We start from the raw sequence: 12,109 nt of genomic DNA, 5'->3' as shown, positions 1-12,109 counted from the left end.
AGAGAGAGAGAGAGAGAGAGCGTGTGTAGTTCTGCCTAGAACCCAGAACCCGGTACATGTTAAGCAAGAGCTGTGCCACAGAACTAGACTGTTGACCCTACTGTCTCCCAGTTTGAGCTAGGGGAAACCTAAAAAACCGCCATCCAAGGAGAGAGGGTGCTGAGGAGCCTGCTCTGCTCTAGGCTGGGAGCAGCCCCTGATGCTGACACCCGAGCCTTACCTAAGACACTGATGGAATTCTCAAAGAACCAGAGAGCAGACATTTCCCTCAGTCAGGGCTGCTGTTCCTAGCCCAGGGTGGAGGAGGCAGGCCAGCAGATGTGCCGTGCCGCTGAGCTGCCGGGGGTAGGAGACAGAGCTAATAAACTCAGGGAAATTGCGGCAGGCAGTTGAAGACTCCAGCAGGCCCGGCAGGGCAGGGCCTCCGGGACCTCGGCTTGCACACAGAGCCAGGCTTGTGGCATTTTGTGCGCATTTCAGTTTACCTCTGCAGCCAGGCAAGCAAATATGAGTGGCTTGGCATGAAAATCAATTTAGAGCTTAAGGGAGGAAAAGGATATTTCATCCTCGTTGGCTTTGCAGGCTGCCCTGGTACAGGCACAGCAAGGGGAGGTGCTAGCGTGCAGGGTTGATGGACCCTTGGGGCTGTGGGGGCAGCCAGAGCGTACTCCTCTCTCCCATTTTTAGGTGCCCGAGGGAGAGAGCGCCAGGGTCTCTGGAGCCAGTCGGGGGAGATGGAGGAGTTTCAGGCACAGAATTGGCCAAGAGGCTGTGTCTCCCTGCTCTTCCTGGGCTTGAGCGTGGCAGCCGGGAAGACTGCTCACTGGTGGGAGGCTGGAGGCGCAGGGAGGGGCGGAGTGTGCGTTCAAGCTTAGAACAAACGTGAGGAGCCAATCTTCTGTTTCCTAAGACGCTCGGGCAAGGGGAGATGCTCTCACCAGGAGCAGCGAGCCCAGCGGGCCCCGAAGCTGACCAGCCTGCCACGTGAGGCCGGACGCTGCTCTCCGATGGAATGGAGCTGGGGGTGTGCTCAGTGGCAGAGTGTTCGCTGGCATGGACAAGGCCTTGGCTTCCATCACCAGCACTGCCAGGGAGGTGGGAGGGAGGACAGGATGAAGAGTTAGACCCAGCAACAAAAGAGCGGTGGGGGGGGGGCTGAGGCCGGGCAAGACCAGGCTGTGGAACGGAAGTAAGACCTGGAGCCCATCCCCCCACTGTCCCCACCCCTATCCTCACCTCCCACCCCCAATGTGCACAGAGCTGGAGAGGAGAAAAGCATCTACTGCAGAGAGGCACTGGGTCAGCTCTCCAGAAGAGACAAGGCCGGCAGGGCATCCAAGCCAGCCAGTGTGGAGCCTGTTAGCAGCGGTGAGGACATGGACCTCATTGTAGGGTCAGACAGGGTACACTCGCATGTTAATGAGATGGAAGTTAAAGCAACCAACCTCCCCCAGAAGGAGCTGAAGTAAAATGACTGCTACCTAAAATCCCAGTGCTCAGGAGGTTGAGGCAGGAGGATGGCCAGTGAGCTCAGGGTCAGCTAGGGCTACAGTCAGAACAAGTCCAGCCTGGATAGACTGGGGATATAGCACAGTGGCAGAGTGCCTGCTGAGCCTGGAGTTTGATCTTAGCAATACATGAAACCAAGGGCTTGTAATCCCAGCACTCTAGGGGTGGAGGCAGGAGCAGAGGGCCAGCCTGGGCTACATGAGATCCTGTCTCCAAAAGGAACAACAGTCGCAACAAACAAACAGACTCTGATTTGAGTCTGAGCACTTATGAGCTTTTGATGCTAATTACCACTCCCTGGCAAACAGCCCTGAAGAGACCTCTTTCCCTCCACGGGCCTCAGTTTCCAGATCTGCAGAGCCATCTTTTAAGCCCTTGGCAACATGGAGGAGGTCTGCCATCGAGCTGATACCTCAAACCAAGCTGACACTGGATGAAGTGTGTGAGAGAGGAGACCCAAGGGAGGTGGCAGGCTTCGATGGACACAGCCCCTGCCCTGAGGACCAGGCTCCACCGACATGGCCAACGCTGGCCCTTCTGCAGCTTCCTCAGGAAGGGGGTGCCGTGCCCTGGGCTGAGCTGTATGCTGTGGTGGCCTCCGCCCTCCACCCCAGAGATGGCTGGGTGTGGGGAGAGAGGCAGGAGTAGCGAGATTTGTGGGACCACTCCTGAGGATTGAGTGGGCGGCAGATGTGAGGGTCTCGATGCTGCGTTCATGGCGGGTTCTCAGTAAACAAGCCGGAGACATCCAAATCTCTCCCTTTCTCTGAGACTCTGGCCCCAGACCCGCCAGGGTCAGCCAGATTGTTGACACATAGTTCCCTAGCTGTGTTCACGACACAGGCAGAATAAATGTTTAATGATGCGTGTGATGGGCAGTCCCCAGTGGTGCTGCTGGGTAGGCTCTGGGGGTCTCCGTGAAGGACTCGGTGCTTCCAAGGGCAGGAGCGGGCTTTTCAGTCAGCCATCTGACGAATCAGGCACCTTCCACGTGCACCATCTATCTGTGATTGCAAGGTCCTCAGGCACTGGGAATCAACAGTGAGCAAGGCAGCCCTGGGCTGTGCAAAGCTTTCCCTGGTGGGAAAACACAGACGGGAGGGAAGAGGGAGGTAGGGAGGCTGAGAGTGTTTCGGGGAGGTCTCTGTGAGGGCCAGGGCCATCGCAGCAGACGGCCAACACTCTCCCAGGCAGGAGAAACAGAACAGACAGGTACAAAGGCCTAGGGCGTGAACCAAAGGCCCACCTGGCTGGCTATGGTCACCAAGGTGATGGAGGAGATGCGGCCAAACAGGTCAGGGTCATGGGATGTTCCAGAAGGGTGATGTGTGCCCCGTGGGTTAGCGCACCTCCTGTTTGTGAAGGTTCCAGGTTCTGGACGGTAAGGATCTGGAGAGAGTATGGAGACGGAGGGAAGGGCAAGAGAAAGGCAGGCTGTAGAGGGGCAGTCAGGCTTGGGGACTTCCCGGGGGAAGGGAACCCCGGGCCACTGCAACATTCTGGGCTTCACTTTGAGTTGGTGGCACCAAGCAGGATGGGGAGGCAAGGTCCTGAGGAACAGGGTTTCTCTGTGTAGCCTTGGCCATCCTGGACTTGCTTTGTAGACCAGGCTGGCCGCGAACTCACAGAGATTGCCTGCCTCTGCCTCCCTGGGTGCTGGGATCACAGGGGTGTGCCAGCATCCCGCTCCAAGCCTGTTACTCGTGGTGGGTTTCTGATTGGGAAGGAATCTGGTGACCTTGAACTCACCACACTCTCTCCTCTAAGCTTTTCAGCAATCAAAGGGGTTTAACCTACAGGGTCTCCGGCCCAAACCCCTTGTAGTATTTCTATAAATGGATGCTGCCTCCTTCCTACTGCTGTGGTGGTTTCAAGTTTCCCTCCTGGGCCCTGGGTCTCCTTCTCCCCCTGAGGCAGCCAGGTACAGCGGCACAGGGTGTTAACTGTGTAAGAAATAAGCTGTGCGTGTGTGCGTGTGTGCGCGTGTGTGTGCGCGCGTGTGTGCGTGCGTGTGTGCGTGCGTGTGTGCGTGCGTGTGTGCGTGTGTGTGTGTGCGTGTGTGTGTGTGTGTGTGTGTGTGAGTGTGTGTGCGCGCGCCGGGCCCAAGGCTGTGTCCCCCCAGCTGACAGTGTTCTCGGGCATAGTGTGGGCACCTGCCCGCTCCAACTCGCTCATCAGCTTTCTCCTGTTGTACCAGGGCAGATCTGAAGGCAGCACATACTCCAAGAGCCTCCAAGGAGCGGAAGGAAGGGGAGGGGAGGGCGACAGCAGCTGCCTCTTCCCCGCTTGCTCCGAGGAGCCCGGCCCCCAGGCCCTCAGTGCTTTTCCCCTCCTTATCGATGCTGCGAGTTGCCTCTGGAAATTGCTCTGCCGTCATTAACACCACGGGTGAGGTCAGATGAAGGGCCCTCTGCAGTCTTGGTCGGCGACGGCAAACTGCTGATGTTGATTATCTACATCGTCTGGGCACGGCACCAGTCCGTGCCCGAGGCTCTAAATCAGATGTGGTGGGTGGGCCAGGGTCATGGGTGCTTCGGATATGGGTTCCAGGCCCAAAGGTATCACCGCATGGGTATGCTCTGAGCCATCAGTGAGTGGTTCGTTTAAGCAAAGGCCAGGGGCCACACTCCTGATGCTCACCAGCTAGTTGGTTGGCCACGGGGCAGAGAGGTGCCTTTCAGATCACCTCTTCACTGGTGCCCCCTTTTGGGCAGGCCGGTGGCAGCGCTGTGGCCTCACACCTGTCTCTTGCCTCTACCTTCTACCTCCATCAACCTTTGGCCTCGCTCTAGACACACACACCAAGGTTGCCAGGCACAGATCTGTGGCCAGGGTGCCATAGGCCTCCCCACAGAACGCAGCTCAGCCTCACTGCTGGTGGCGACGGTGGTGGAGCCAAAGTTAAGGCCGTGGACCTGCGGGCTGAGGCCTTCCCCGCCTCTGAGACACTCACTGCCGCTCTGGGTATCAGGCTAGAAGCAGCCGAAGGCGAGCCCCTCCGGAGCAGTGTCGCCATGGAACCGACAGCTGGCAGGAGCCGCACAAACACTCCGGATCGGGAGGGTGGGAGGAGTCCTGGGATCCCGTCCTCTCGCCGGCCAGCGCCGTCCTGGGCCGCCTTGCTTTGCTCCACATCTCACACTCCACCCACACTCACCGCGACTCTAGCATCACATCACACCAAGGCCTCGCTCTCTTTGTCTGTTGCTGTCACAATCCCTGCAGGCTCCCATTCCTCTCCCTTGCCCCACCCCCACCCCCGACGCTATCCTTGGCTCTTCATGCCACCTGCCAGAGCCTTCCTCAATGCTGCCCAGCTCTGTCTGCGTGAAAAAGCGCAACAGCTAGAGAGGACGGGACCGCACAGACTACGGGCTTCTGCAAATGCTCAGGTCCTCAGCAGACTTTCAGGTGAACCTCCTCCCTGCCTCTCCATAGCTGCCGCCTGGACATCAGAGAGGGAGGGAGGAGGCCGCCTGCTGAGCCGCACCGCCCTGGTCCCACACCCACAGCGTGCCTGTGGTGAAGGGGTGACCTGATCTTCGCCCAGTCATTCAGAACGCATCCGTGCAGGCGGTGGTGGCTGGCACACGCCTTTCATCCCAGCAGGGAGGCAGAGGCAGGCGGATCTCTGTGAGTTCTGGCCGGCCCGCTCTACAGACTGAGTTCCGGGACAGCCAGGGACACACAGAGAAACCCCGTCTCGAAAAACAAAACGATAATAAAATAAAAACACATTTCTAATCATAAATTTTGGCAAGTCCCCTCAAGTGTCTGTGCTTTTGTGACACCCCATTATAAGGAGTTGGAAACTAGATTCTTCCTAAGCCACACATACAGAGAGCCAGGCTGCGTGGGAATTTCTCAGGCCCCGATGTTCATTCTCTCTCATTATCATACTGAACCATAGTTTTAGCCATAGATCGACCAGCATCTCACTTGTGGTTCAGACTGCATTTCGGTCTAAATTTGAAATCGATTGAAAATTGGAAAACAATAAAAAAACAGAACGCAAAGAAATAAGTGGGAGACGGAGTTTTCTTTCTGCAGGGAGGGCCCCAGCCCAACCCAAAAGGGAGCTGCCCTCCTTTTGCTTCCCAGGGGAATCCCGGTGCCCCTCCCTGGCTGTCCGCTCCAGGCGGCAGGACTAAGTCCAGCTGATCTGGAGCCATGTGTAAACAGAAAAACACTTGTGCAGATGCAAGAAAGGTGTTCTGTTTGTTTTCAACCCTGGCCCCAACGGATGCACAGAGGATTGCTTTCCAACAGCGTTCGCTCAGAACGCCCGGAATGCCCGGCTACCAGAATGCCACCCTTATCGGCGACGGGCATCCAAGGCGTGTGGGGTGATAGGTGAGGAGCTTGGGGCTGCGACCCCAGGACCAGAGGGCAGGCTGGGCCAGGCAGGAGGCTCCGGGTTTGGCTGGAAGACACTACCTGGGAGATGCTCGGACCCTCCCCGCACTCCCAAATGCAGGGCTCCGAGCCGGGTATGGTGGGAGCCGGTTGCAGAGCCCAGGGAGCCGAGGCCATCCTCTCTGTCTACTGGAGGAAGCTTCCAGACCCGGGGGCTGGCTCGGCCCCTATGGTCACGACGAGAGGAGGAGGAGAAGGAAGGAGCTGGCTAAAGGTTCGGGCGACTGGCCAAGCCTAGGGTTGGCGGGCACCAGAGGCAGATGGGCACGTGCCCACAGGCCCACCCTCCACGGGAAACCAGACCAGCCCGCCTGGCACCGGGCTGGTGGCCACCTCCCCAAGGGGAGATGGAGAGCTTGCTCCGGGCTTAGACCCTCTGGTGGCGGCTGGCGCGCACACGCCCAGCCAAGCCCTCTGCCCCGAACCCCGCCCAGACGCTGCCCAAACAGGTGCCCCTGGGCCGTGCCCCCCTCCCCGCCAGCACGCAGACAAGTGAGGTGGGGGGGACCGGTGCGGAGGGCGGCGCGCGCGGCCCTGGGACCGTCTCCGGCTGTCGCCAGCCCTGTCCCCGTCATCCGGAGCCGCGTCTCCCCACGCCCGCCACGCGCGTGCACATACACGCGCGCACACCCTCTCTCTCTCTCTCTCTCTCTCTCTCTCTCTCTCTCTCTCTCTCTCTCTCACACACACACACACACACACACACACGCACACCGCTCCCACCCTCGCCCCGCGCAGACCCCGCCCCGGCCCCGCCCCGGCCCCTGCGGGCGGCCCCTCCGGCGCCCGGCGGACCCCCCGGCACGCAGCGCGCGCGCGGCTGGCGGGAGGCGGCGGCGGCGGTGGCGACTCGGGGCACATTTGATTTTCCCGCAGTCCAGGCACCCGGGAGCTGGAGCCCCAGCAGAGGACGCGGCGCTGCGCCCCGAGCCCGAGGCAGCGCCTCCCCCACCGCCTCCCCCCCACCGCCCCCCACGGGGTCCCCACGCCCCCTCGGGGCCCCCTCCCCGCCGCGCCCCGGCTCCCTGGCCGCGGCCCCCGCTCTCCGCCCCCTTCCCGCTCTCGCTTCCCACGCCCCCTCTCCGCGCTCGCTCGTCTCCTCCCCTGGCCGCCCAGCCCGGGGCTCCAGCCGCTCCGGAGGAGGCGTGAATCGCGCAGGGATATTGACTAATTTGGGGTGGGGCGGGGTGGCGGTGGCGGTGGTGGTTCGGGGCGGGGGACGGTGGGCGATGGAGCAGCCCGAGGACATGGCGTCGCTCAGCGAGTTTGACTCCTTGGCCGGCAGCATCCCGGCCACCAAGGTGGAGATCACCGTGTCGTGCAGGTGAGCCGCCCGCCAGTCGCTTCCCCCTGCCCCGCCCCGGGGCCGGAATCCCTCATCCCCCTGTGCGGAGCGAGCCCGCTCTCCCGTGGCCTCGCCTCCCGGACGCCCCTCATCTGCCGGCCTTCGGAAACCCCTTGCCCAGGGGCTAAAGGGGCAGGCCAGGCAGGGGGTCGGGTCCCCAGAAAGTTTGCGACAGGAGCAGTTGCTTCCGGGACAGCGGGGAGACGGGGGGGGGGGGGGGGAAACGGGGGTCCCAGCTCCCGAGTGGGAAGAGATGGGGGCTGCCCCTTCCGCCCAGGCTCGCTCTGATGCGCCCTCTCCAAAAGGAGAAGTGCGTGACCCGCTGAGCCTCCCGTGACCTCTGCTCCCCCCCCCCATCCTCGGGGCTGTGCCCCAGCCTGCTCCCGGTCCTCCACCGTCTTAGAACCCGGGATTTGAAAGCCTTCTCTTGCTTTCACCTCCCGCCAGAAGGACCAGCTGGGACAGGCACTCTGAGTGCGGGAAGCCCTGGCGAACTTAAGAGTGGCGCCATTAGAAACCGGTGACTCGGGTGGAAGAACCTGAAGCCGGAGGAGCGAAGGGCCGAGGGTGAAATGTCAGAATCCTCAGGCGGGAGGAGGGGGTAGCTCGTTTTGTAGGCCGCCTCCCTCGAGGCCCCTGTGAGGCCATGCAGGTCGGGAAGGACTTCTCTGAGAAGCTGGGCCTCTCGGGCTCTCTGAACAGGCTGCCCCAAGGGTAGCCGGGCAGGTGGCTGGCCCCGGGGCACACCGCTTTGATAGGTCTAGGAGGGACACCGTGGCCCAGATAAAGCTCACCCTGAGGTCCCCGCAGCGGCCCACAGCATTCCAGAGCCCTGCAGCACCCTCCTTCGGAACCATTCGCCTCTGCTCCTTGCAGGTCACCGTTGGGCCAGACTTTGCCTGCGTCCTGGCCCCTCAGCTCTGAGTTACTGACTTGAGGCACCAGGGAGGCGTAGGTGGGACCTGAGAGGCTGGCCTGGGGGGTGGGGGGTGAAAGAGGATGGATTCTGGGGAATTTCTTCCCGAGGACTTGAGGGGAGGGGTGTCCCCAGCCAGGCTCTCCAGGGGGCTGCTGTGGTGACTCCCAAATGTACGTCTGTGCCTCCCCCCGCCCTCCCCAGTCCCACACAGAGCCGATCTGAAGCTGCCTCTACTCCGCTGGGAGGTTCCCGATGGCCCGTTAGCTCCAGCCTCACCTCCGCAGCTGTCAGCAGCTGCCGGCTTGCCCTCCTTCCGCACACAGCCCTGCCTCCCCGCCTTCAATCATGCCTGTCGCCTTCAGGCTCTTCAGTTGTCTCTCAGAGCCTTCCCACCTCTGGGCTTCTGAACAGCCTGTTCCCTACCCGGAAAGGCTTTGTGCTTTCCACTGCCAGGGACAGCCGCCCAAAGCCCTGGCTCCTACCTCCGCAGGTCCCTGAGTCCAGCGCCTCTGGGTGAGGCGGGGCTGCACCTGCCCCAGGGGAGGAGGGGTGAGAGCAGCGAGGCTTGGGGTCAGACATCCGGTGAGGGATCCCGCGTGAGGCGAACTTTAAGCCTCAGTTTCCCAGTTGCAAGTCTTCTCTCTTCTCAGGGAAGCCTTGCTCAGAAGTAGCGCGTGTGCTTGGTTGGGGCACACAGTGGGTGCGAACAGGGCGGGCCGATGGAGTGGTGGGAACGGAGGAGCGTTCCCGCACTGAGCAGCGGGTGGCCACAGTGATCAGCCCGAGACAGAAGCTCTTGCTCCCTCCCTGTGCTTTCTGGAAGCATCCAAAGGATGTGCGAGAGGTTCCTGCTGCAGCAGGGTTCCGGGAGGTTGGGCTCTGGGTCGACGCTGCCGTCCATCCCTCGGAAGGGATGTGATCCACGTTTTTGTAGAAGGCCTGGCCGAGCTCTGCTTCTGTTCTCCTGAGATGGAAATGAGGGAGATGTGGTTTGGGTGAGGAGAGATGAGGACAAAATGGTCAGTTGGAACAGGGGGAAGGCGACAAAGCAGTCTGGGTGGCCTTGGCTCTCTAGGTCCATGGAGATGGTGGCCTTGACTCTCTAGGTCCATGGAGATGGTGGCCTTGACTCTCTAGGTCCATGGAGATGGTGGCCTTGACTCTCTAGGTCCACAGACATCCATGTTCAGGGGAGGGCAGAGGCCTGAAGAGCCCACTTTGCCGTCATACCCTTTATCCCATGCTTACCAACTCAAGTGTCCCTTTCCTGGCAGCCTGGCCAGCTCTCATTCGAGCCCCAAGAATAGAGACTTTGGGGTGCCTTACCACGAGCAGCTCAGTGACCCCCGCTGGCAACTTCCTCCAAATGGGCAGCTGGGAGCAATGCCTCAGGGTGTCTGATGAGTTCTTCAGCTCCCTTGATCCAGGCCCAGAAACTCTGTCTTGCCCCAGGGGCTGTTCTAGAGACAAGCTGTGCCTGACCTGGGCACGTCAGCAGAACAAGGCTGCCTGACGCAGCCTTACCCCAAAACCTCGCTGGTGTTTCATGTGTGTGCGTGTGTGTGTGTGTGTGTGTGTGTGTGTGTGTGCGTGCGTGCACATGTGCAGAAAGCAAATGACACCACGGGGCAGACACTTTAGGGCCTCTGCCTCTAGAGGACGTCTTGGGCCAAGCTGTGGTGCATTCCCAAATGAACTACTGTCACTCCGGTAGACCCAAGCCTGAGGGTGAACCAGCCTTGTGCTATTTGACTTATTGGTCAAGAACGTGAGCTTGGTCAGCCCTTGGGAGGTAGAGGCAGGTGTATCTCCGTGAGTTTAAGACCAGCCTGTTCTATGGAGCCAGTTCCAGGACAGCCAGGGCTACCAAGAGAGACCTTGCCTCAAACAAACAAACCAACCCCCAACAACAATAACAAAAAGAGTGTGAGCTTGCCTTTATCCCCAGCACCCAGGAGGCAGAGACAGGCATAGCTCTGTAAGTTCCAGGCCATCTCTCTCTTCCTCTCTCCCTCCCTCTCCCTCTCTGTTTGCATGAGCCCGCACATGCACACACTCAAGGCTGTTGGGGATCAACCCCATATCATGCATGCACGCTACCACTGAGGCACAGCCCAGCTCTGTTCCTGCGGTCTCCGGTGAGCTGCTTCCCCTGTCTGGCCTCAGTTTCCTCCTGTGCAGAGGAACCTAGTGGTCCCTGTCAGTTATAGGGATCCGGGGGATCAGTCTGAGAACAGCGGCCGGTCTCAGCACTCACTGAGCTCACGCAGTAGCGACGGTCCCTGTCCAGTGGTGGGCGCCGGGGATGCACAGAGGCCGGGAGATGATGTGATGGGGCGATTCCTTGAGGGAAGGTGCTTCGTGGCACGAGATTCCGGCAGACAGGCGTGGTATGAAATGTGGCCTTACCCGCTCCTGAGCCCTGTGCCTCTCCTTCCTGACCTCCCCTGACTAGGAACGTTAGCCATTCTGCAGACCCATCCAAAGCTTGCCTGAGTCCTGCGCCTCTTCCTCCAGAGGCCCTGGCAGCCCTGTTCCGTGCCTGTAGCCGCAGCAGCTCTGTGGTCGGAAAGAATGGCTTGCCTTTTTCATGTTACAGGGAGCCTTTGTGCTCGGGCAGGGTCGTGTTGGAGACGCATTCGAGGGCTCCTGAGACCAGGGCAGGTTGGATGCGTCCTCAGGCTCTACCACAGCTTTTGTTTCCCACCGCTGGTAGGGGCTGGTGGGTGGCTGGGTCTCTGCCCCAAAGGTTGGTTACTGTTGTCTGTTTTCAAGCTAAGTTACAGCACCCCGTGGAAAGAGACAACCGGCTCTGGGCTGTGTCCTGGGCCTTGAAGACAGGTGTGAGCTCACTGTGAGCTTCTGACAAGCAGGCACTGGGGACATGTGGGCCTGGAGGGGGGGTGGCAGTTGTAAGAGTCAGCGTTAGGGAAAGGAGAGCTGTTTAGCCATTAACCACACCCAGCGATTCAGCAACGCCAGGGGAGGGTCTCAGTGGCACAGGTTAGACCTCTACTTCAGCTGAGCGGTGGACATCCTCGTTAGACAGACCCGCACCTGTTGTGTCTACACTGGCCCAGGCTGCTGTCTAAGCTAGCGCCTCAGACCGCGCTGTCTTAGAAGGTCAGAGCATTGGTCGCGGTTTCCTGAACATCTGACTTGGCCCCCTCGCAACTCCAACTCCAGGTGTGGGCTCTGACCAGGCTTGCCAGCCGCAGGAAGCTGCAGAGTCCAGGCTCAGTGTCTTCCTGGTAAGGACCAGAGCGACCCCCAGCTGGCTCCGGGGGTTGCTGGTCCCAGCAAGCCACAACTGACCTCTCAGGGAAGGCTGGCTCCTTCAAGGGCCATGACAGGCAGAGATCTCTCTGGCCGGATGGCTCTGGGTGGATTCTCTGTCTGCCTTCTGGGGATTCGGTTACAGGCAGGCTGTCATTTCCGCCCAGCATTGCTATGGGTTTCTGGGGTCCTGAGCTCTGGTCTTCCACACGCTAACAGAACAAGCCTTTCAGCGGCTGAGCCATCTCCCCAGCAACCCCCTCCCCCCACACTGTGACTTTTTAGCTCCCCGACAATCCTCTTCCATAAATTGCAGCCCTTCCTTTCTGTCTGCCTAGGAAATGAAGGCCCAGAGAGGTGAAGGCACCTGTCTGAGGTTGGCAGAGAAGTGAGTCCACAGCCCGTGCCCTCAGATGTCAAGACCTTCAGAGCTTCTTGAGGTCGAGGGTCAGGTTCCGTAGAGATCCTGGTGGGACCTGGGTAGCAGCTACTGTAGGCGAGACAGAGGCAGGTGGTCCTCCCTCAGGCGTGCGAAAAAGGCCTTGCTTGTTGGAGAGGCTGCTGACTCTTGAGAGGCCAAACAGGGAGACTTCTACAACAGAAGCCAGCCTACCCTCCTCTCCCAGCTCATGTTCCTTCTGCTC

At 60.3% G+C, this 12,109-nt stretch overlaps 1 protein-coding gene across 3 annotated transcripts in view; it reads left to right on the top strand.

Annotated features, from left to right (window-relative positions):
* Positions 1 to 6,934: 6,934 nt before the first annotated feature.
* Cpne5 (copine 5) overlaps positions 6,935 to 12,109 on the top strand; it is a 71,728-nt gene continuing 66,553 nt past the window's right edge. For 2 of the 3 annotated variants that reach the window (XM_021633466.2, XM_021633468.2), the window contains exon 1: positions 6,935 to 7,249. In XM_021633466.2, coding sequence (XP_021489141.1) covers positions 7,155 to 7,249 — 95 coding nt within the window. In that variant the 5' untranslated portion in view covers positions 6,935 to 7,154. The remainder of the gene's footprint in view (positions 7,250 to 12,109) is intronic. The other variant, XM_021633467.2, reaches the window with a different exon arrangement.

This window comes from Meriones unguiculatus, chromosome 16 (assembly GCF_030254825.1).
Source record: "Meriones unguiculatus strain TT.TT164.6M chromosome 16, Bangor_MerUng_6.1, whole genome shotgun sequence".
Lineage (NCBI taxonomy): Eukaryota > Metazoa > Chordata > Mammalia > Rodentia > Muridae > Meriones > Meriones unguiculatus.
Note: the sequence above shows the minus strand (reverse complement) of the source record. Positions and strands in the feature narration are given on the sequence as shown.